Source organism: Micropterus dolomieu, linkage group LG12 (assembly GCF_021292245.1).
Source record: "Micropterus dolomieu isolate WLL.071019.BEF.003 ecotype Adirondacks linkage group LG12, ASM2129224v1, whole genome shotgun sequence".
Taxonomy (NCBI): Eukaryota; Metazoa; Chordata; class Actinopteri; order Centrarchiformes; family Centrarchidae; genus Micropterus; species Micropterus dolomieu.
The window spans coordinates 10,524,462-10,550,494 of NC_060161.1; the positions used below are offsets into that span (position 1 = coordinate 10,524,462).

Consider the following 26,033-nt stretch of genomic DNA (forward strand, 5'->3'; position numbering starts at 1 on the left):
GCATACTGTGTGCACAAATCTCTCTCTTCCAGAAATACAAACCACCAAATGATACACTTTTAAATGCATGGAGGAGAAATCTGTGGAATTATCACAATGTCGCATATCAATCCATGATGAAGTAGGCTGTATAATACAAAACATCTAAAATTCAGATTGGATATTATGAAAAAAGAAAATTTTATTATATATATATATATATATATATATATATATATATATATATATATATATATATATATATATATATATATATATATATATATATATATATTTTCATTCAACTAAACAGGGATTGTTTTTAGACTAGTGGAACCAGAAAATGTGTTCATTGTATTTTAATGGAATCTTCATGAATTTCATTTTAGTTCCTTTGAGTCGTTTTAATTTATTCTTGAAGCACACTGCTATTCAAGCTCAATCCAAGTCTAACAAATCAAACCTCAGACCGGAGTAGCTGAAGTAGCTTTAGACAGCGTGAGGCTTTACACTGAGGGGCAGTCCAGTTAGAGATCCTGTTAGCAGGAGCAACACAGGCCTCTTTACCCTTGTTGTTCTGGAAGAACCACACAGAACATTCAGAGCGATTTATTTCCTGTATTATTTATTGAAAACCCAGCAGTTGTCATTAATACCTGTTGTGCCTTACAGAGTAAGGAGATGTGGTCAGCTGAACTAGTTGTCATTCTGTTGTCAAGGAAATAAAAACGGCAAAGGACAAAAAGACGAGGAGAGAAAACGTTTCGATATGCTGCAGAATGACTTGTACTGTTTTCTCTTTTTTCTTTTAACAATCGTTTTGAAAAATGCTACACAGATTCAGAGAAAAATAAGCGTTGACGAAGAGGAGAGTGACAGCAGTTCAGAGGGAGATATGGAAATGTTTTTAAATGAAAGACAGGTTTGGGGGAGTGCTGCTCTCATCTGTTTTCTCATCTGCAAGTGTTGCTTTTACTTATTTAGTCTAGTGAAAAGCCATCAGGAGACATTCTTTGACAATTCTCACTCTCTCTGACTCTCTGCGTCTCTTTCTCCTTCCGTCCTTCTTCATCGTTTCTTTGGAGGTTGGGCTGTGCGGGGAGGGGTGACGGGCCGGCCAGAGTTCATCCCCCCATACTGGTACTTGGCTTTCTTCTCAGATGGCTTCAGGATCTAGGAACAAACACAGGAGAATAGTTTACAGCAGAGTATAGTGCCAAAACTACTGAGCACCTGCGACCGTGGAATTTGTAGTTGTTGGAAACGTGACCTTCTCAAATTCCTCACTGCAGGTGCACAAATTCTCTGTTATGAATTAGAGGTGCACCGATCCATTTGGAGTTGCACACCTGTAGAATATCTCCCTTTTTTCTAGGATTTTTTTTTTTTTTTAACACTCACAAATGTTCAAAAGTTCAAGTAGGACCAGGGGTGGGCACTGTTCTGAGATCAGAGTTCTGGTGGACAATCCACCTGGGCCAAACAACAGGATCAGGCACCATGGCGGGTTCGGTGATCACTCAGAGATAGGAAAGAGAGAATTGTTGGCCCAGTTTTAATTTAAGGCTGCTCCTGATGGTCCGGTCTGGACAAAATGGGACTCATGTTGACCAAACAAAAAAAAACAAAATCACAGACTGTTGTGCCCACTTCTATACAGAGACCTGCTCATTAACATCTGAGCCGTCAAAGCAAGACTCCGGCAAGATGAGAGCAAGTGGCTTCACATCGATGATGCTTGGTGCTCAAACGCAGTCAAGATGGACTCTGTTCCCCAAATGTCAGACTTTTTTGTGTGAAGATGAAACTTTCATTGTATAATCTGGTCGCTGCTGTTTACATTCACCCCAGATGAAAAAAATATAACTTAATTATATGTGAAGTTAAGTGTGTGTGGCATGAAGGGACTACAAACGTTTGTTTCGTTATACAACCTTGTGTTGTATAATGACAAATAAACAACCTTGTGCTTTTTAGTAGCTTCGTACCTGGAAGGAGCACATCAGAGTTTCATCCACGCTCATCATGCCGCCGGCGTTGTCGAATTCTCCACAGTAGTTGGGAGCTGAGAACAGAGTCACCAGCTGCCGCTTTGCAAAGAACTCATAACCATCTTCTACCACCTGGGGGTGTCAGACACAGAGGGACATGACTCAGTGAATAACTTAGAAGCAGGTTTTTCATAGACATCGTCATCTGATATGGACTTTTTCCAGCAGCGATGTGCTTTACGCAAATCTGTAAACACACTAAATACATTGTGATAAGACGTGTTAAACCACAACTGGATGGATGGATGGATGTTTCTGGGAAGCCTGATAACTCAGTCTAGTTCCTGTTATGCTTAAGCTATTTCTTTGTATTTGAATGGTTAAATAACGAGCGCATGCGTTGTTGTGTTGTACCTGGTGGGCTCTGCAGATGAGGTCCAGGTCGTGGCGGTTGAGGAACTTGCTGACCACGTCAGCTCCAAAGGTGAAGGAGACGCCGCGGTCGTTTTCTCCCCAGCCCTGGACGTCCTTGTCTGGGTCTGACCACAGCAGATCACACAGGAGGCCTGGAGGGGGGAATCATACCACATTAATGCTGTCCAACAGGAAAGTAAGTCCTGTTTCATCTAAATGTTTGACCTGGGATTAAACACTCAAATCCAGGTCGGCAGGTACAACGTGTTCCCAAACTACTAGACGTCACCTTTCTGTCACATTTACAGTCTCAGGTATTAAAACGCCACGGTTGCCCTTTGTATATAGACACACATTCTTCACCTCCAGACATGAGTTTCCCTGAAAGACCATAAGTGGATCTAAGAGACAGCTGCTGCCAGGGTCCGAACACTGGCTGCCTTATAAGGACAAGAACACCCAGGTTTAAAGCAGAGGGGGCAGAAAGTCTCACTTCCAATGGTTTACTAGGACTTAACAACTCCACATTTTTTTTTAGAGAGTTAAGGACATTTCACAGCATTATTCTATAATTATTTTAAATCCAGCTAAAATGTTTGTTGCTGAAGCTGAACAGACCTCAAAGTGCAACGAGGTGTGAGAGTAAGGAGACCGATGTTCGCATCTGTCAGTCAGCAGTTGCTCCCTTATTGGTGGGACCAGGTAGCACAGAGCATACATTATATAGCAAACCCATCATAAGTTGAGGTTACAAAGACTGGAATCACTGTCTTTTTATAACCTCATTGTTCCTCAGCTCAGGAGACGGTACAGGATTACTGGGTTCATGTTATTTGAACACTGCTTTTAAGAAATCCTCAACGGTAAAATATATGACTGGAAAAATTGTCTTTTTTTCCCCCCCGACTGAAAGTCACAAATTGCAAAACAATGCAGGTGCGATTTGAAATGTTGCTGACATTCTGTTTGTCTCTCGTCTGTCTCCCCTCACACTCCAGTCCTCCTGATATCGTTGACAGCTTTTCACCTCGTTTTAATATCGCGAGATCTCGTGGCACGAGAACTTGTCACACCCAGTCCCAAACAAACATCTCTCCTCCTACAGAATATGCGTCGCCATCTCCAGGCCGGCCTAAATATCAGCAGATACAGGAGTCACTGCGCAAGTTTGGCTAAAATGCATTTACTGCGAGGGCTAAAAGTAGAACTCAACTTGCACCACTGTGAGAAATGTGGGCCATTTCCTGCTCTGACAAGCTTGAGAAGTACAGGCCCAGATTTGTTTTGACCCTTGCACATCAAAATTTGTAACCTAGCAAGACAGGGAACTGTTCACTATGTTGCAGTGTGAGTACAACATGTATTCCAATGGGAATGTGTCAATGTCTTTTCTGGCCTTTAATATTTAGTATTTGTCAGTCTGATAAGTGTTCTTTCATATTTTTTCCCCATTTGTGTTAAACACAGCAGTAGAGTTCACATTTAACCTACATTCATTAGTAAAGCGGTATGTGTGACAGCTGAACAGCAAGAAATATAACCTGCATCACTGCTTCTTAAAAGGATTTCTTTGTATATTTTACACTACGTTATATCATTTGTCTGAGAGTGGCAGTGTGGAGTGGTCGCGGCAGGAAGGCTTCATCTGCAACATGAATAAAGTTCTGAAGTTCAAGTCCTCAGCTGAGCATTTCATGCCACGTTTTTTGAGATTCTGTGCACAACACGGCCACACCCCATTGGTCACTGTCACTGTAACAGAGCATGATGGGACATTTAACGGCAGCTGGCTTATCTGGAGCAAACAAAGGATTGGAGGTGGATTGTGCTTTAAATAGCTGATAAACGGGCCTGATCCTGATCCTGTGGGTGGGATTGGGACAATCCTAATATACAAGCTTTGGCTCACTCGTATATCAGCAGTATCAACCAGAGCTGAAGCGATTAGTTGATTAATCGATCAACCGAAAATCTATTCAAATAATCAATTCCTCGTTTAAGTCATTTATCAAAACAAAAATGTCAAATATTCTTTAGTTGAAGCTTCTCACCTGTTATAAGATGAGGGTTTTGTCATATATGAACTGAATATCTTTGGATGTTGGAGCGTTACCTTGGGCTTCAGGAAATACTGATGGGAATTTTTCACAGTTTTCTGACATGGTGACCAACTGATTAACGTTTTGAGCTGACAAGATCTGGTCAGTTCCAGGTGTATGGGAAAAGCTTTGATGTGCTCTAAGGGGGAGCAGAGAACTTATTTGATGTGTTTATATATTTCTTATATGTTTCTTGTGGTATTGTTCTCGTCTGCTTCTCGTCACCTTTTTATTCTGCCGTCTTAACCAGGTCACCATTGTAAAAGAGATCACTGATCTCAACGGTCTTACCTGGTTAAATAAAAATAAATAAATGAAGAAAATAATCATCAGATTCATCAGTAATGAAAAGGAAAAAAAAAAATAATAATGTGTTGTAGCCCTTAAACTAACCAAAATTAACAAAAGATTCTTTACTTGAGTAGCAATGCAGCTAGGAGTGACTGAACAAAAAACTACATTCAGCCAGGCCGTCTTTTCATTCACAGCATCACATCAATGGAACTGAGTACCACCATCAATTAGAGAGTCCTCATCCTATTACTCATTTAAGAGTAAAATGGCTTATTCAAAGTCAACACTGACGCTGGTCCCATCCACCAACAATGACTGTATCATCCATTTTTAGATTTCATCTACTCATCTTGTTTACTTGATTGTGATTTTTTAACAGTGTAATTTTTACCTTTTGTCTATTGTATAATGTATTTTATTGTATTATAACAGGCAAGGGGACTGCCGATGAAAACTAGCCCGTGGTTAACTCTGGTACGCTTAAATTTGCTTTAAGTGTTGATCAGTGTACATTTCAAATAAACAAATAAATGAAAATACTACAGTGTAAAAAGTCAAAATTGTACAAAAAAAAAAGATTCCATAACACAGATCAGCAAAATGTTCTTAATTATCAAAAGTAAAAAGTACTATCTGTTGTATAATTATATGTAGGGCCCTATGAAATCTGTTTCAATTTTTCTGAATTCTGTGTTTTACAATTGAAGCACATTTAATCATCCGAAAGAGTATGTGATCATGCGGTGGATGATACAATTCAATAAGAATATATTAAAAATGTAATCATATCAATGAATTTGATGTAAAGAAATGTGTGTAAAATGATTCATGGGGACCGTTCACAATGAATATACTGTTTAGTTCTTGTAGCCTATTGTGAATTGTCCCGTTTTAAATAGGTTATTACTTTATTACTGATCATTTCTTCTGTTGGATTAATGTGTCAGCAGCATTTTAATGTTGTAGCACATTGAAGTGGAACTCATTTGAACTATTTAACATACAGTTGAGCAGTTTAACACATTTTATTTGATGATCGTATGCTTGGTGTGTACCTGTGTCAGGCACATCTGTGGGTCTCATGATGCGTCTGATCTGCTCCATAGACTGCAGGTCGGGAGAGAGACCTGTGGGCAACACAATGACACAAACCCATCACCATTTGGAAATCTCTTCCTAAATCTCCCTCTGTATCTTTGTAGACACGTCAGTAAAGTTTAAACTTTCAGATTAGTAAACCAAAAATACTTAAAGCTTCTACGGTTTATGAGTTATCTTTCATACTACAAATCACTTCATGTGGAAGCAACAGCTGTACGGTGAGCCCTGAGGACAAAACGAGGATACAACCTTCCAACTAAGAAATGCTGATATCAAAACACAAATGCCAAATAAGGTGCAAACTACCACCCACAAACACGCCTGTATTGTCTTCATGAATACCTCCATGACAGCAGAAGATCTTTTCGTCCACTATGGCAGCGATGGGCAGGCAGTTGAAGCAGTCTGTGAACGTCTTCCACAGCTTGATGTTGAATCTGCGTTTACCTGCAAAATCCACAAGACGGTGAGTCAGGAGGCCTCATGGCCAAGACCCGTATAAGGCTGTGCGACATGTTTATACAAGCATAGTCTTGAGAAGATGGCATGTAAGACAATGTTTCCCATTAATTAATGAGACCATGGCGGCCCACCATAGTTTAAAAGAAAAAAAAAAAAAATAGCCTTTATGGTAAATCCACTGTAAGAGACCAGAGCGAGCTGACAGGCAGGTTAGTGACTTTCTCCTGTCAGTTTCTGTCTTTACAAAGACAAGTGTTGCAGCATGAGAGTCCTACCTGAAGAGAATCTGTGAAGTCTCCATGTTACACGATACAAGAACCACATACAACTTTATTTATCAAATTGGGTCGGACTTGATGAATTTAGCGCAAGGATACACATGTGACAACGTCCGGTTTTCAAAATAAGGTGTCCATACAGTATGAAAATAAGAATAATTTGATCATATTCACAGAAAGTATAAAACATATCACATATGTTCATTTAAAATCAAAACAAAAATGTTAGGGAAATTATTTTTTCTATTCCTTGATTTAGGGTGGCTGGAAAAACATTAAATAAGTTTGTTGACTTTTGTTGCCGTTTCATCACCATTTATAGCTCTACAACGGGTTTATGATCAGATAGTTTACTAGCGCACATCATTGTTTACAAGAGTGCAAAGTTCTTCATAGATAGCCTCTTAATTTTGCACCAAATTAATGCATTTAAAATGTACAAAATGTTCTTCCGGGGTGGGGGGGGGGGGGGGCATGTAATTCGTGACTGCCCCGTCCAGTCCTGCTCAACCTTCAGACCGGAGTCTGAACACAGGGCAATGTTAGCATGTTAGCTAGCGCAAACCGGCTTCACTTTCCAGCAGTTGTGGAAACAGACAGACTTTTATAAACGGACACACTGTGACCTACACTGTACATTTACTGCCACACTGAACTTATTACTTGCTTGCTTTCAGCGTCGCTCGTCCACTCAGTCGCTACACAAACACATTGCACTGCAGTTAAAAGACTTAACTCCGCTGCTCTTATAACAGCATCTGTCACGCAGATGTCCTTTGATGAACGAGGAGAGGAAGCTAGCATAGTGTGATTTACCGTGCTAATCCACTGTGTGGGTGAAAATCATTTGGTCCACATTGATATTGATATTAATAACTGAGTGACATTTTATTAGCAGCGGTCATAATTGTGCAGCAGCGATATGCCAACTATAGGGGAACCATTTCTCTGTAATGTGCACGTCAACATTACCATATTAATTAACAGATAGATGATCCTAATGGATTTGTGAAATCTGTGAATAAATAAACCCAGTCTTTAATAGTTGACAAGAACAAACTTTGACAGTTAAATATGAGGGCAAAAAAACAGAACAACAACAGAAAAACAACATTAAAAAACAAAATAATCGTTCAATAATCGTAATCGAGGTGAAATGTTCAATTAATCGTGATTTTGATTTTAGGTGGAATCGTCCAGTCCTATTCATGCATATTTGTTGAAAAAGTATTATTTTGAACGTTTTACCTCAGATTGGTGAAATGATCCACTGTTTGGCACCGAGTGTTTGTTCTGACCATAAAGAAAAGTTTAACACACAGTTAATCGTCTGGTTTCTTCAACTTTCACTCAGGAGCAAAAATCCGCCTTTAAACTTAGACTTTTATCACGATCATTATCGACATCGAATATGAAATTTGTTTATTGTGATGACATTTTTTTCCTCATTGCCCTGCCCTATTCTGAAGTTTATAATGTTGCTGTAAATCAGCAACACCAAAATTGTACGGTTTTCTATTCTTAAACAGGGTCAGAAATAAGCAACCTGGACTCAACTAGGAACTAACTGAAACTTTTTACATTTAAAAGTTATTATTTTATTACTCCGGAGTGCAGCTACAACGTTACTCTGAAAATTATGTCATATAATTAAACAATTCCAGATTTTCCAAAATAATAATGAATTTTGAGCAATAAAAAGTATTGCTTAAAACTGAGAACCTCCCAGCACACGTTTGACTGTGTGCTGAGTGAAACATAATAGGAAAACTGAAAATGAAACTCAGTCCACCTTCAGTATCGCTATACGTGAGCAGAGCACTCACACTCATCGTAGAAGCCGTAGATCCGGTTGATGGAGGCACACTCGTGGTTGCCCCTGAGAAGGAAGAAGTTCTCTGGGTATTTGATCTTGTACGCCAGCAGCAGACAGATGGTCTCCAGAGACTGCTTCCCTCTGTCCACGTAGTCGCCCAGGAACAGGTAGTTGGCCTCTGGGGGGAAGCCGCCATACTCAAAGAGCCTCAGAAGGTCTGTGTACTGCCCATGGATATCACCTGGGTTGGAGGATGGAGAGGAGGAAGTGAGGGGTTGAGGAAGGAGGAGCAGGAGATAATGAAAAGACAGACATCGTCCTATAACTTAGAATAACGAGGTCAAAGGGGAGGTTACTGACCACAGATTTTGAGCGGAGCCTCCAGCTCCAGAAGGATTGGTTGACTGAGGAAGATCTCCCGGGACTTGATGCAGAGGCCTCGCACCTCGGCCTCCGTCATCTGGACAATCTTCCCTGGACGACATCCTCGCACTGGTGGGGGAGGGTGGAATTAGGTTCAAGAGTAACGGTGTGGGTTTTGGAGAAGATAAAGGCTTTCAGGTAGGGCTGCTCTATTATGGCAAAAATCCAAATCACAATTATCCTGGTCTGTTCCTGACTTAGGAAACATCATGCACTTATTGAACTTTTAAAATTAAATGCTTCATTTTTAAAAATGATTATATTTGCATTACCACAACAATCCCAAACAGCTTATGAAATAAGAAATAGTAATCCAACATTAACTTTAAAACAGCAGAGCACAAGACTGACTCCAGCATGCAGTTACACCAAAGTCGAGTAAGAAAAGTATTAGTAAGTATAAATTATAAGTAATTTGTTAAGCTATGAGTGGAGGAAAACTCAGCTAGCCGCTAGGCTAATTTATCCAGTGTAAATGCTGGAGGCTTAAGCTAATAATGGCAACTACCACGTTGTAGCAGTTCTAACCCTGACGAGTGACTTTGTTTGGGCTTCAAGAGAGGGGTGAGAGCAACTGCTGTAAAAGAAAGGGGTGCGCTGGATTTATTACATAGGACAAACACGATGTGGCATAATAGTTTGATATCAAACTTGTTTTTAATAATGGTTTAAAGTCCCAAATTATAGTTGACAATAAACATTTGACTTTCAGGCAACTTTCACTTCTCTGTTGATCACCACGTAACTGTACACATCATCTCCCACAGGGTAAGTTTTTAAATCAACTTCAAACTAAAAGGAGACAGGGTTTAGTCAATAGACACAGGATTGAAATAGCCCTTGAGGGCATTGTTGATGTTGTTGGGAGTGTTTATGGAGACGCTTCCTGTTGTGTAACTGGGAGGAAAAGAGGAGGTCACTGTAGTCACGTGACAAGGAGCTGTAGATCAATGTAATGAGCTGGGATCATTCCATTAAATGTAAATAATATTGACAATAAAGTCAGCAGTCTAATAAAACTTAAGTACTTGTTTTATGGTCACAAAAGATGTCCTACAGGTAGATAATACAAGATAATACTTTGGAGCCTAAAGTGACTTCTTACACCGTCAAAATATACTGTGTGTTCCTAATTTTTAGAACGCACAAACAGCAAAGTTGCATAAAAGTGTGAGCTTCAGTACATGTTGATCAAAATTAAAACCTCAAAAGTCTTCTCCAATGTACCATGCATTATTCCTGAAACATTTTCAGCTCTTTTGCTGCCTTAGGGTGGTATATAAAGTTATTCCCTGGTTCATTCATCAGCTAGTTATGTGGCTATATGAGAGAAATGTATATACAATCATTCAAAAGAACATTACACCAGTCTTTTCAAAAGTTAGTTTAGTATGTAATCTTAACTCTTTAATTTGGTTGAGTGCCTTTACATACCCAAGTTTCCATTCCACTGCAATACATTTTTTCCACAAAATTACTTTTTTACTTACTTTTAACAATATATACCAAACTTCAACGCACCGATCTTTCATTTTGTCTCAATACAAATCTAAATCAAAAAAAACCCCCCACACAGCTGAAAAAGAGGAAATACCCGGATAAGGAGTAAAGAATTCGTAAACAAGAATGTGATCAGACATTCGATATTCGGAGAACACATTCAGTCAATAGCCAAAAAGTACTGTTAGGTTGGACTAATTAATGGGACTGTATTAGGGCTTAGCTGAAACGACAGAAAATTTAATTGCAACTATTTTGACGATCAAGTCAGTTTAAGTTGAAGTAATTTTTGGCGGCTTAAATGTTATTTATTTGTCTTACATGATAGTAAACTGAATTTTGGGGTTTTGGCATGTTGGTTGGGTAAAAGATTTTGTTAACAAATGATGGCTATTGCCAGGCATCTTTGTAAGCGGATACATGATGACTAGTCCTGACGACCACCTTTAGCTAGCTTTACGATTTAAGCCCTCTATACTCCCTGTGTGGTTATATGAGCAGCAGACTCCTCCCCTTTTCCTCCTGCTTGGTAAACCTCAGGAGTGGGCCAGAGCTGACCAAGACTGCAGCTGCAAGATGACACCACAGCAACATGATGGAAATCCTAGCAGGCGTCAAACACCACTTAATAGGTCAGTCAAATATACAGGGTTGGATGAATCCTGCAGCTCCACTGCATGAGGAGAGTGTTTTTCAAGTCTTCCAGAGTGTGTATGAACCTATGAACAGATTCCTTTTTCCTTTACATCCAGTTTTAAAACTGTGTGGGTGGACGTGTGCAACATGACCCTGCTATTTCTGCCGGGAGACTCAAAGCCAAAACACAAACTGCGATCACATAGGCCCCCACCTGAGGTGTAAGACCAGGGCTATATTTAGACTGGGAAAAGCTAGGACAGGTTAAAATGAAAACGAACATAAATATATAATGACAAGAAAAACTTGCAAGGTTTTAATGCTGCAAAACTCCGGTTCACTGCGCCCTTATAATCCTCTTGTGGTTTAGTATATAAACACACTGGATTATTGGTCTTTATGCACAACAGTGAGTACCAATACACAAGCAAGGAGTGCGTGTCCACAGAAATGTGTGCCCACTGTCAAGAGTGATTTCACACCCCTCCCTTCAGTCCTGTGATGACACGTTTGCAGGTCTGTGCTGGCTCAGCTGACAGAGAGGGAGGCCTGATACAGGACCCCCCCCCCCCCCCACCACCCCTAGTCTCACTTGCCTGGGAGGATCCCCTTTCATCATATGGTTAAATCAAGGCAGACCCGGGAACACTAACACACACTCTGTTTCTCCTTCGCTCTCACACACACACACACACACACACACACACACGTGACCTTGACTTCAGATTGTACCACTAGGGGCTTGTAGGGGGGTATCCCAGCATCCTTTACTCTGTCACCACTGCACTGCAGCTTCCCCAGTGAAGAGGAATAAAGGGAGTGAAATACCAGGAAAGAGACGGATAGAGAGAGAACGGGAGGTACCCACATCGGATCACCATGGCAACCCAGCAAGATCAATTTCCAGCCAGGTGTTGGTGCTGCTGTACCGGGATGGGAGGGAGGGAAGCCGATATGCAGATAAAGTTGCATCTCCATCAACCCACGGCCTGCATACTAACATGTAGTGCACCTGACAACAGTGATGGAAAGCCTTCAAGAGGCCTGCACAGCCACAAACACACACTATTAGTTCACTAGTGAACTAACACTGGAGCAATTGAGCTCGAAAGGAGCCATTCTTAATATCACTATTTTAAAATACAGTTTCTGCTTTTGTTTAAATGTTTAACTGATTTTTAAAACAAAGAGAAAGCTGGGAAGACATTTGAAGGCATTGCTGAGTATTTTACCAAAGTCAGAAGGTTCAAATCAGATTCAATAACATGTTGTGTTACGCTGATACAATGCACACTGATCATTTTGTCTTTAATCACTCCCTCAACAGGAGTGACAGCAACAGGTAGCAACCTGCCAGCTAGCTCGCTATCATGGTTGTGTTTGAAACAGACAGGAGTAAAATATGTAAAGGAGGAACTTTTGCAAGGTTGTGGAGATTCTGTTGTGTGTGTAAACGACCTGTTTAACTTTGTCTCTGTGTTCCTTTCGCGTAGGTGAAGCAGAGGGTGAGCTTTGATTTGCAGTGATATTACTGGTTTATTGATAGAACTGTTTTGGGATGGGGAGGGGTTTATAGATTTGATCCCTCACTTCCCCAGACTTCTCTGCAGATTTTTCAGACCACATTTGACATCCGAGTACAAACAGCTAGATGTTTATTATGTATATAAATGGTTTGCTGTTATGTTCACAAATGCTTGCCAGAAGAAGAACAATTTGTTTAAATTAGTAGGTTAATCAATTTGTTTAATCAACAGGAACTTATTCTGTGATATCAAACTAAATATCTAAATTAAATATATCCAGAATTTGGGAAGTTGTGCTGGATAGACTTTTTGCTAACATTTCACCAGTACAACACACTGGCCTGTACTCCAAACTCTCCTGAAAACAATGGTTCAGATGCATTTCTGAAACAAGCACCAAGGAGTACAAACAGTCATATACATGTAAACGCAAGGTAGAAGATTCACATGACGACACGGCCAGACAGTCCACACAGATGCACAGTTGTTCTTCAGCTGGTGCCACGACTTTCTCTGCACCAACAGCGAGAACGAGCCGGGTCCCTGGCTAAAGCAGCTGCCGAGCTTCATGACAGCCTCATCTGGACCGGGGGAGAAACTGAGCATTTCCCAGCTGCTTTTTATGCAAAGGTTAGTGAAGGTTTCTTCTATTAGAAACCTCTATGTTCCAATTCATCTCTCCTAATTTGGTCAGGTGCTTGGGTCTGACCTTTTTCTCCAGCTTGATCCAAAGGAGATCACTGGACAGCAAGCAGCTGTTCTCTCTCTCTCTCTCTCTCTCTCTCTCTGTTTCCCTTTCCCAGACCTCTTTTTCCACCTCCTTCACCTCTTCATTGCCCCTCCCCTTTCCTCTTCATCTATTCATCGTTAGAGTTCTTGGCTAAGGCTGATCTCCTGGGTCATCGTCCTCCTCGGCCTTGCCAGTGAACTGTGCTGACGTCAGAAGACAGCTCCTCCTCGCACCACTCCCAGGGTGGTTTTTGCATTCCAGACAGCTCGCAGTAAAGACTGTTCAGACCTCAACAGCTCTGGCTGGGAAACACACTGGTTAGGGCATCAAAATCTAATGCTGTTTATAGTTTTAGGATATATAGTTTTAAAATTAAATGAATGTTCCTTTTTTTTATAAAAAAAGGGTTCTACAGGGAACAGAGGTCTACAGGACTATGACTAACATGATATTTCACTAGGAAAGTATGCACAAGGAAACCACAACATCATAACAGATCTAAAGCCGATCCAAACAGTAAGCCTGCACTTCATTTGTAGATCTTGAATTTAGATAATAACAATGTTGTTTGCTCAAGCAGATGACTAACTGGACTAATATATTACTGTAACATATACTGTAAGTGCTGGGAAAAGGAAATTAGGGCTTCAACTAATAATTAGTTTCATTATTGATCATTTTGTTTGCCTGATCAGTTAATCGTTTGGTCCGTCCAAGGTGATCCTCAGCAAGGTTTAGTTTAACTGACATCTATAGACCAAACGCCCGGTGGGAAATATGGAAAAATAAATAAAGCTTTGCACAATCAATGGAGCACTTCTACAGAATGAAGTTGCGCTGCAAATAAATAGACAACTATAAAGGAAGGAGCCTCTATTTGTATGTGCATTTACTGTAACACCGGAGCTGAGAGCGCTGTCCTCCAGTCTTTAACAGCAGCAAGGCTTTTGTTTTATTTCATTGTTGTACCTTATATGCTCAGTTCGCAAAGTAAGAAGAGTAATAAGTATCAGTGAAATTTGATCCAGCCTCCAGCTCTTCTCACTTTGTGGATTTCTGTCATTTGTGGCTGCAGTTACAGCATTACGCCGCGAGGTGACAGCGTCGTAATCAGCCGGGAAAGTTTCCACTTTGACACACAGCAAAAATAATCTCTAAAGAAAACAAAGTGTTTGTCCCTGCCGTTCGTTGCGTCAATATAGTTTCATATTGACAGCAAGTGTTTAAATTGCAAATAGCAGCCAGTGTTTGTGAACGCTAATCCATAAGCCGCTAGGTTTGACTGAACACCGCCCTGCACAGCAGCTACAGAGCCAGTGTACGTTTGTTCACACCGGTGAAATGTAAGGAAATACCTGTTTTATCAAATAGAGAAGTTCAGACAGACATCTGAAGAATGTGATATTAGTTCAATACAATCTCTACCTTCAGTCATTTTTCATTCATCCAGCCTCAACTTATTGGATACAAACCGTGTCCTCTTTTACCTGCTATACAAGTAAATACAATAAATACTTATATTTTAATATCAAGACTAAACTGTTGATATGCATCATGAATTTGCAGTACTCGTCCTTGTCTTTATTTCTGTTGGAATATTAACTAGATAGAGAAGTGATAACCTTTATTCATAGGCTTAATGCTTAATGCACGACCGCCCAACACTGCTCACTAACCTTTGTTACAGCGGTTGATCTTTCTAGGTATGTGTGTTCCCTGAAAAGCTGCCTGGCAGCTGGCAGGTTAAGTCACTAAATATTTTGGAAGGATCTTGGGCACTGCCCAACCCACCATTGTGCCGCTTGTTGAACTACACCAGAGTCATTACGACATATAGCCACACAAACCAATGAAAATAACATTGCTATTTATTATCCACAATTCTAAAACAGCACAAGAGGGTAGTTATCTAAAACAATGAGTTGGGTTTTCAGTCTTTGCTTCTGCATCACTGGTTGCAAACTACTTGCTGCGGGTCAAGGAGGTCAACTATTTTTCCACTTATTTAAAACAGCAGAGTTCACTTGAACAGTGTGTGTTCCAGCCAGAGAGAGAGCGAGAGAGAGAGCTGAGGACAGACTGCTTCTCGAAGGCATTACCATATATGGGCGCTAGTGTATGGAGGAAGTAGGCTAGTCAGTCGGGACAAAGAGGGAGCGCTCGAATGCTATTGTGCTGGCTAGAGGGAGAACTGGACTGGTCAGGCCACGGCAGCGAGTGAAACGTCCACAACAATGTAGCGGCTGTCAGCTGCACTGGCAGAGAGCTGCGTAAGCCCACTCACATCAAGAAGGACACACACACACACACACCCCCCCCCCCCCGATGTCTCTGCAATATCATGAGCTCACAAATAGTGCTGACCCTTAATACGTCAATTATTAAACTGTTGGCACGCGTTTTAGTCCGTTTTTTGATTTAGCTGCAACAAAAACAGCTCTGCAATGAAAACTACAGGTGTGATGCTTGATGCGTTTGTGTGATTGAGATTGTCGCGACTCCACCTGCTTAATTCAGTGCTGCAATTATTGTTTGGGTTTTCTTTGCTGTATCCTATTGAGTATTTGCTGCAGCTTGTTTTGACCTCACATTTATTTTTATTAGAAAAGGTGTCAAGTCTCTATGCTGCAACAGAGTTTATTTATTAAGGTTTTCAAAAGCAAAAGGCTGGACGCTGGTTTAACATTTCTGATGATAGTGCCTAGGCACTTAAACGCCAGTTAAATTTATTGCCTTCTCAATCACTTCTTAAATGGGAATATTTTCTGGTTTCTTTACTCCTCTGTGAATCTCTGAATATCTTTGGGTTGTGGATAAAACAAGTGTTACCCAAACGTGGTGTTTGGGTAACACTGATCTGATATTAATCACCATTTTCTGACATTTTATAGACCAAACAGCTAATTGACTAATTGAGAAAGTAGTTGATAGATTTCGATAGATTAGATGAAGGATTTTGTGGATAAAACAAGACATTTGAGGACGTCATCTTGGGCTTTTGGGAAACACTGATGAAAACTTTTCACCATTTTATAGACCAAACAACTACTCGATTAATCATGAAAATGATGGACAGATTTACCAATAATGAAAAAACCTTTGTTTTGGTCTGGCTCTTTAACGCCTAAATGCTTTTGCTTCGACTGAAAACAATCAGCTGGGAGATGCTAACAAGCTCCGCCAGCCGTTGTTTACAACTAGCCAGGTTAGCCATTGTTACGCCGGTTGATTAAAAAGAAACAAAAAAATAAACGCATTGTACGCATTTACTCATACTAAACACTGTAGCAACATGTCCACAGACAGCAGTTGGACAGCACTTTGTGTAAAAAAAATGTATATGAGACAGGAAGTGCTAATAAACAATATAAACTACAACTTTCACCAACTGTTGATACTCGGAGCAGCCATCTTGGATCACAAAGTCGGTGGTAGTGTGGTTCTCCCGACTTTCCAAGTCAGAAATCCGACTTAAGGGGGCGTTCCCTTTTAAATTTTTGACTTTGAACTCAGAAATTCCAACTTCCCATGTCAAATTGAACGCACCATGGAGGGTAGAGTACAGTCAAGAGAAAATTCCCTGTGGATTTGTCACATTGCACAACACCCATTTATTTCTAATTGCCCAGCAAAGGGACTCAAAGGAACTTCTAATGGGTCAAGCAAAGCCATGAATTTTAAGCAGGCGTGACTGTGCATGTTTTAGTCACCGCTGCATCTCGCAGCACCAATAAAGATGCCCCGTCAGACTTGTTTCAGCTCTCCACCTCCATTCTCTGCTCTTCCCAAGTGGGCCCGAGGCCAGCAGCTGCCCTCCACTCCTCCATCTAACCCTCTCCCACACAGGGGCGATGGAAAACAGTGACCCCCTCAGTAACTCTGGCGAGGAGAGACGGCAGAAACCCTGACTGCGGAGGCATTTCTCTGCAGGCTTTGCATTTTCAGAGGACGTTTTGTTCGTTTTTGTTTTAGTGCCACGGGTGAATGGCTGCCTTTGTGGGGCAAAAGAAAGGGTGAAATTGAGAGGAGAGACTGGTGGAGAAATAAACAGGAGGCGTGAGTATGGGCAGGGAAAGCGGGAGAGACGGAGAGGAGAGGAAAGCTAAAGACACGCAGGGGAAAAAGCTGGAGTGGGGGGAGACAGAAGGCTAGGGAGTGAATGTGGTGGGTGAGGAGGTAACTGGAAAGCCTGGGCGAGCTCTGTGCCAAGTTTGGTGCCAGGGGGTGAACGCTCCCCTCCGCACAGGCTCCACCATTGTTGTTTCCATAACAGAGAACCAAGCCAGCGGCCCAAACACCACGCAGCACAACAGCAGTCCTCCATGTCCAACGAAAACAAGGAGGGTGACGCCAGTGTAAAATGTATTACAAAAAGAGCACAAAAGCCTAAATGTGCTGTACATTATAATTTAATCCACAAAAGGTTACTGTATTTGTTGGTTAACTCTTTAAGTTCATTTTTAATACAGTAAAACACGTGAGCCTCTGTTTAATCTGTACAATTTTCAAAATCAATGACAAAAAAGTTTTGTTTGTTTTCCCTGCTGTACTGAAAGCACACTATAAAAGTGACAGCACTCCCTAATATACAGCATCAGTCCTTATATTTGACTGCGTTTATGATTCCTTACATAATACGAAATACACTTTTGGGCCGCAGTGTGGAAAGTGGATGCAGATTGTCCAAAAACTGCAGTTCAACAGTCAGTGACGATAACGACAAACACAGCCTGGCAGGGCTCGGCAGTGGCAGGATTTCACTCGCATAATGCCCCTAAAAATAGATACGTGCGAACTGGAAAAATGATTTACGAGCACCGTAATCTTCCAGCCCATTTTAACTTTATATAAAGCAGATGCGCTTGTGTACCGACCATCCACAGCCCGGATGGGGCGGGACACTGAAAAAAAGGTTTGGCATGCTAAAGCAAACTTTCAAATGTTGAACTCATTGTTACGCATGAATGGTTAGGATTATTGACAAGTTAAGGCTTATTAACACATTAGAGTGTATCCGTGATATATGCCATTGTTCTGCATAATGGTTTAATGAATGAAAACAAAACAAAAAAACTGAAAACACAATAACTGGAATTAACATTATACTAGTGGTGCAAGAGCTATTTAGTATCCAATTAGACGAAATTATAATGAATATAGTAGTGACATAATATTATACTAACAGCATACTATTAAATTAATCTTACAGTTTTAATTATTGTTATACTAATACCCTCCAGGTTGTGGATGGTGCATCTGCAATGCACAGTGTGTCAATATGTGCTCCTTCTAGCCGCCTCCTCCTGAGAGCAACACCTTCCCCTTGTTCTATTTTACTAGACTTTGTTAGAAATATTGTACAGTAATCTAGTTTACATAAAGTAAAGGCCCCCGCCTAGTGTCCAGATAAGTTAGAGCCCTGCCTGGATGGTTCCTAAACACAGAAATGCTCTTTAGGAGATTTTATGTACCCAAACTAGAAATGGCTGGCGTCTTTGCCCATAAACCAAAATTGCTCCAAAATGCAGTTTTCCATCCTCCCTCCCTGCTCTCGCTGGCTGATGTATGGAGCTGTGGTGTTGATTGTACCACATAAAGCCTACGGGCCACCTGTGCTGGGCAACCAAACAGAGGGCCTGTTGTTGCTAAATCCTGGGCCGGTGTGGGCTTAGCACGGGCATGTTGGGAAAACTGGGGCCTGTAATCGCTGCTTTGCTGGATTGCAGCACACAGTACAGCAATAGGGAGGAGGATAGGACTTCCACTAACACACAAAAAAAACCCAACACACCGTTAGTTCAGTAAACTGTACACAAACATGCAGGGAAGGAAATGTGCACGCTTGCTGAGGCGTGCTGCTGCTGTCTGCCGTGTAAGGACAACTGAAGGATATCTAATTTTTTTATATTATATATATATATATATATATATATATATATACACACACACACACACACACACACACACACACACACAATAAAAAAATGCAACATCAGCTCAAACCTGCTGTGAGCAAGTGTAGTGATTCTGCTGGGAAATCTGAAACATGCTACTGAGAGTTGTACTAAAACAACAGATGACTGATTAATTTCCCATAGTCACGCAATACTGTGTAATGTGGCTGTGTGGTATTTTGTCTCACCGCGGTAACAGGTAACTACACCCCTGTGATTAGATACTGCCAATAAAGTACTGTATGTACCGTTCGCCTTTCAGCATTCAGTGCGAGAACTGTCCTTGAGCGAGACTTGCGTTTCTGGTTAAAAACAAAGGGTGTTCCTGGGTGTTACTCGTTGGGATCCTTTCCTTGATGTTGTTAGACACCTGGTGTAACAGTCTGAGCTTGTCGCTGGCAAAATGAAGCACTTTTTGTGGACGTAATTGGGACGGGCTTAATTCCCCTGAAGGAATATGTTGCAGCCACTGCTGCTGGCTGAAGCATCTACTGCACGGATTCCAAAACATTTTGTACCTAATAGGGACGTCAGGATACCACACATTTGGTAGTCGATAGGAATGGGTACAGAGTAGCGATACCTTTATGGTATCGACCGAAACAGACCGGTATCTAGGAGTATCGAAACGCCTCCAGTCCAACCAGTACTTCATTTAATGCAAACCATTTGTTTGGTTTTGCTTGCAGCCAAACACGTAAGCAACGAACACCGAAAGAAAGAAGTGCACGGCTCTTTTTCCCCTTATGTGCCTGCATCCGCATGTAAGTCAATGCGATATGGTTTCATCTTCTGCTATCATTTAACACTAGTCTGTACATTTTTATTAGCTATTCACATCCTGTTGTCACTGATCGATCACTGCGTACCACCATACCAATTAAAACTTTTGTGGCGCAGCAGCGATCAGCTGATTTTACTCACGGAATCTCCGGCTGCGGCTGATATCAGATGTAGTCCGTGTGATCATTGGGACGTGCAGCCTCTCATTTCCTCTGTTTGCTTCTTTATACTCTTTAGTGTAGTTTAGCGACTAGCTTAGTAGCCTCATGTCTCGTTTTCTACTTCTTACTGTCGTCCTAAGAGGAGGTTTGCGACTCACAACTGAAGCAAAAGTAAAAATTTTACTTTAATTTGTTTTCCGCAACTCATATGGTCACTAAACTGTTTTACTCCTCCTCTCTCATTCAAATAAACTCCCAGGCTGTCGTCCTTCCTCTGAAGATGAACTAATTAGGATGAGGAGCGATGTGATATAGTGTCACAATATTTTTATACAACAGGTTTTTGAAAAAAGAAATACATCTCCTTACTTGTCCATAACAACAACAAAAATAGCAAGGTATCAAATGAAGTACTCTATTGGTATCAGTATCACTTTAAAGGGTACTGGTTTTGGTACTGGTATCGTAATATTTTAAATGATACCCAACCCTAGTAGTCGATATCAATACCAGTGAAAAAAAAAAACACAGTAAAACACACAAACAAAACAATAAATCTTATGTACATAAAATCCTTTTTAATAAAAACATTTGAATATTAGAAAGAACAACTAACAGCTGTGAAAGAGGTGGTTTGACGTCAATGTATTCATAAATGAGCAAGCTGTTGAAATTACAACTAGCACAGAGCTAGTACAACTAATGTGTACAATGAATTAAATACTTGTGTGTGAAAATGTTAAAGTGTGGTCACTGTCTATATTGGCAGTGGCTTGAAACTTTTCAGACGGTGCCCAACTCCACCCATGGTGTATGAAGCTTTGTACAGACATTCAGTTCTTTGCACTGCATCATCATCTTTGGTGATTCTGAGGTGACCAAAACTGTCAAGGCTTTGACACGGAGCTATTGAAGGTAACAGCCGTGAAAAACCGACAAATGTTAAATACTAAACTAACTTCACCCCAGTTTCCAAACACGACTCTTAAGATTTTTTCTTTTTGAAAAGTCAAGGTGGATTACCGTATTGCTCTTTTCACACTCTCTGTGTGTGTGTGTGTGTGTGTGTCCAAAAGGGTAGGTTGATTACTACCAGGGACAGCTGTGCCTGCTGACATTTAATAGGAGATCAGAGAGCTCTCCATGAGTGCGTCTGTGTGCACCAGTATGTAGGCTCCTGACTGGCACTAGAGCTCATTGAAAAAGTGAGAGTTCAACCTCCTGTTGAGTGGGTTAAGGATTTCCCTTCCAACTTAAGAGAGAAAAACAAAACAAAAAAGAGAGTCATCCTTTATCCCTGCAGAGAAGGGAAATTATTCCCTAGTGTGGCAGAGCTGAAACATCTTCTTGAACTGAATGTCAGGGGAAAGCCACTGACAGGCCATTTAGTAAACGTCTAAATGAAAGAAAGCTGTAGATGTAATCTGGTTAAGTCAACTAGGATGATAGATATCAGGGTTTCATCAGTAGGGATAAGCCTGTGAGACGTCTTTGTGTAGTTGAAAGGTCAAGTCTTAAAATAAAATGCAGCCCTTCAGACAAACTGCCCGTATTTCTGCCCGTTTATGGTCCAAATATGTCTCCTAGTATTCAGACTAATTTCAGTTTGCCTTTGTTGTCCTTACAATAAAACACAGATAGCAGCCAATCTACTTTGGCAAACTGATAGGACACAGTCTGATTACATCTTTTGATGCAGAAGTGATCAATACTACACTTTCTGTTTGTGAGAAACTGATTCTAATTTCCAATTTTAACCCTGCGAGTGACCTCAAATGTTGTATGATGTCATACTGTCATTATCCGTGTATTTATGGAAATGTTGACGTCAGGTGCTTAATTGGTCAGAAACTTTCAGCGGCTTCTCTGGCCTGCTAAGTAGGGCTGGATATCAAACCTCTTTGGTACGGCCTGAAATATGGCCATAGCACCAAGTATGGAAAATGCAGTATACAGTACCTTAAGACGGCCCCAAAGGTGTGGTAAGATTCTCTCTTCTTCTTCTTTGATCAGTAGCGGAACAATTAGCCAATTGAGCGATTAGTTGATCGAATTAAGTGGCGACAACTTTAATAATTTAATAACCGTTAAGTAATTTTAAAGACATTTTTCTGCATCTTCTATAAGAGTAAACTGAATATTTGATGGTCTGACAAAACAAGCTATGTGAATGTGTCAACTTGAGATTTATCAAATCAATGAAAAATGACATTCTATAGGCAAAGAAACTAACAAATTAATTGTCAGTGTAATTGATGTTAAACGTAACCCGCAATCCTGCTCTGATCAGACAGTTATTTATATCAAAATGTTGCCAACACAAACAATAAGTCCTCAAAGTACTCAGAATAATGGAAAATTTGAACATCTACAGTTCAGTGGCAACTGAGCAAACAAGAGTGCATGAAGATTGTTTTATGGTCAAAAGCTCCAGAACCGACAATTAAGTGGACTTTGAGTGGAAAGTGTTTTGTCAACTACTTTTTCCCATTTTTAGAAATGGTTATTTAGGCAAAGTTCTTGGTGGCTTGTGTTTAGACAACATGTAGCATTGAGAGCCTTAGTGGAAAAATGTTTATATATTTCTCAACCTAAAGTATTTAAAAGTCTCACTTTGATAACTGCACCATAACTTGCCACTATTTCATGGACAGATTTCAAAAGTATTCAGCCCGACTACTCTGAACAACAAACAGTGACAACTCAATGCTGAATTTTTGATCTGGAAACTACTTTCACTTACAAACTCTGGTTCTGATCCAGGAGTATTGAGCCTTCCTCTCTGTTGGTATTCTCACACCAAAAATGAGCCAGCCTGATTTAAACTAGCTGTAGTTTGAAAGGGAAAGTGGCTGAAAGAAGACGGATGGCTGGATATATTCCCAGCTCACATCTGGAAGCCTTTAGGGCTCGATACCTCCAATTTCCTCCGCTGAGGTTTCCTCACCACCGCATAAAAAAGCACTAGTATACTGTAAAACCAGTCCCAGTCAATCCGAATTATTATGTTCAACTGGCATGTTGATCCATATGTGCTCACTCATTAGCATAGGCTGTCAAACTGTGTACATTTCGATGTGTGTGATTTCAGCACACTGAATCTATTTGGGTGACAGACAATCGATCACGAATGTTTGTTCACCGCTGCCTCGGCTGTCCATTTGTTTACTGAAGACAAACAGGGACTCCGTGTGTTCACAAGAGAAAGATGGACAGTTCAGCTCACCTGAATGATGTCAGGAACCCGTATATAGCACTGCTAAGAATCCACTGCTACCAAACACACAACAATGGTGTAGGAGCCACAACATGGCTTTCTTAGACAGTACTTAAGTAGCTTTGGTGCCGCCTACACTCAAACAGATCAGAAAAAAAACAACAACCCCAATTGTATCTAAACACCTGAGTTAGTAAAGTATCTCACACCCAGGTAATCAGGGAAAGCTGCTTATTTTCCCACTGATGTATGATGATGAAATGTATTATTAAAAGGTTAGGAGACAATCTGACAGAAGTTGCACTGATGTTTATGCAAGTCAGATTAACAAATGTTTCTTTATTTTGGAATCCTTACATGTATGTGGTCTGGGTAAACATTACCATTCAGCAGCAATATTCCCACATAGACACCATAACCCTGGGACGTGCCTTTCTTATGCCAAACCCAAATTCGAAAACTTGCCATTTTTTCTTAAGATGGAGGGCAAAATTGAGATTCATACTAGGAAACAACATGTCAGCTCTCTTCAGGGACCAAACAATTGGGCTGAAAGGTTCGGCATAAATAATTCACCAAACTGCACTTTGTTTTGAAATAAATGTTAACTTATGGGACTGATATGTACGGTACGCCTAAGTGGAGCCGTTTCATGATAGAGGTCTCTCTCAAGTAAACAACTCTTTGCTAGTGTTTTAAGTGCTGCATGGCGGAGTGATGACACCAATAATGATGTAATACAAGTATTAAGTTACGACCATAGACTGACATTAATTAGGCAACAATACATTTCTAAAGCTAGTTAACTTAGTTTTAAGGTTGGTCCCCCATATTACCTGACCTGCTGGGGTGCAAACAGTCCTCTAACTATAGCCTAACTTTGTTACCATTCAGACGTCAACCCACACTTAAGCACTCAAAATTCAATTTATGAAAAATCTCAAGTGTCTCAAGGGTATAGATTCATAATGACTTGACTAACGTTAAAAGGTGTGTCTATTATTCGACAGTCAGGACTAGTCTTCACTCCCACGTCGGAATATGCCAGCAAGTCATTAAGGCGGCCTTTTCTTTTCAAGTCGTCTCAAAACGAAGCCTGAATAACAAGTGAGGACTAAAATCGCACACAACTGGATAATATTAATGAAATACGGGTGCGAACTCACCCTCTAAAAGCCGGGAAATCAGCGAGTCGACGTCCAACTCCCCCTCCGCCATTTCTGTGAAGAACAACTCCGCCGGCCGCAGTCTGGAGCTGGGAGGGCACGCGCCGCCTCACTGCATAGAAACGCGCCGCCAACCTCCTCCCACTCAGGCCTCCCGGTTAGGACTCCTGTGCTGCATTAAAATGCTCCCGGATACTCTAGCTTCTGTCTCATAAAAGATAACAGCGGAACATTTAATTAGCCATAAATGACTTAACACTGTTGTTCAAGTAATAGTTATACCCTTAATTGTTTTGTTGTTGTTTTTTAAAGGCTTTCAATCGCATCTCACAGTCTTCCTCGGCGGACTGAATTTACTCAGATTCGAGAGGAAGTTTCTTCAATCAAGAATTAACTTTCAAGCTAATATCCTAAATCATTTAGATTCGTTTGCTGGAATTTCAAATGTATCATAAATATATCTCCACCTTCTTAATTGCTTTTTGGTTGTTGTTTTCTCAACTCATTTAGTGATTTGCAACAGCACCTAAATGCACCAGTAAAGCCAGGGACTTTAACACGTTTATAAAAATATATATACTCACCGGCTGCTTTATTAGGTACATCTGTTCAATTGCTTGTTAGCACAAATAGCTAATCAGCCAATCATATGGCAGCAACCCAGTGCATTTAGGCATGTAGACACGGTCAAGACAACTCGCTGAAGTTCAAACCGAGAGAATGGGTAAGAAAGGGGATATAAGTGACTTTGAACGAGGCATGGTTGTTGGTGTCAGGCGAGCTGGTCTGAGTATTTCAGAAACTGCTAATCTGCTGGGAGTTTTACGCACAACCATCACTAGGGTTCACAGAGAGTGGTCTGAAAAAGACAAAATATCCAGTGAGCGGCATGTGTGGATGAAAATGAGTGTATGAATGGGCGGACTGGTTAGAGATGACAGAAATGCAACAGTAACTCAAATAACCACTTGTTACAACCAAGGTATGCAGAATACCATCTCTGAATGCACAACACATCGAACCTTGAAGCAGATTGGCTCCAGCAGCAGAAGACCACACCGGGTGCCACTCCTGTCAGCTAAGAACAGGAACCTGAGGCTACAATTGGCACTCACCAAAATCAGACAATAGAAGACTGGAAAAATGTTGCCTGGTCTGATGAGTCTCCATTTCAGCTGCAACATTCAGATGGTAGGGTCAGAATCTGGTGTAAACAACATGAAAGCATGGATCCATCCTGACTTGCAACAACGCTTCAGGCTGATGGTGTGGGAGATATTTTCTTGGCACAATTTGGGCCTCTAAGTTCCAACTGAGCATTGTTTAAATGCAACAGCCTACCTGAGTATTGTTGCTGACCCTGTCCATCCCTTTATGACCACATCTATCTTCTGATGGCTACTTCCAGCAGGATAATGCGCCATGTCACAAATCATCTCAAACTGGTTTCCTCAACATGACAGTGAGTTCCCTGTACTCCAATGGCCTCCACAGTCATCAGAT

The 26,033-nt window shown here is 40.9% G+C and overlaps 1 protein-coding gene across 1 annotated transcript; it reads right to left on the reverse strand.

Annotated features, from left to right (window-relative positions):
- Positions 1-587: 587 nt before the first annotated feature.
- Positions 588-24,689, reverse strand: LOC123980078 (serine/threonine-protein phosphatase PP1-beta catalytic subunit). Its single transcript, XM_046064278.1, has 8 exons — positions 24,531-24,689; positions 8,795-8,926; positions 8,445-8,675; positions 6,221-6,325; positions 5,833-5,904; positions 2,385-2,536; positions 1,968-2,102; positions 588-1,152 (listed from the first exon to the last, which is right to left on the reverse strand). The coding sequence occupies exons 1-8, from the start codon at positions 24,580-24,582 to the stop codon at positions 1,048-1,050; spliced, it is 984 nt and encodes a 327-aa protein (XP_045920234.1). The 5' UTR covers positions 24,583-24,689; the 3' UTR covers positions 588-1,047.
- Positions 24,690-26,033: the final 1,344 nt, after the last annotated feature.

What these genes read in the sequence shown, in the direction of transcription:
- LOC123980078 (XM_046064278.1), bottom strand. Translation starts at nt 24,582, where the DNA reads ATGGCGGAGGGGGAGTTGGACGTCGACTCGCTGATTTCCCGGCTTTTA. An exon ending in CTACGGCTTCTACGATGAGT is followed by an intron (nt 6,326 to 8,444) that starts GTGAGTGCTCTG and finishes TGGATTTTGCAG; the next exon opens with GTAAACGCAGATTCAACATC. An exon ending in GATCTTCTGCTGTCATGGAG is followed by an intron (nt 5,905 to 6,220) that starts GTATTCATGAAG and finishes TGTTGCCCACAG; the next exon opens with GTCTCTCTCCCGACCTGCAG.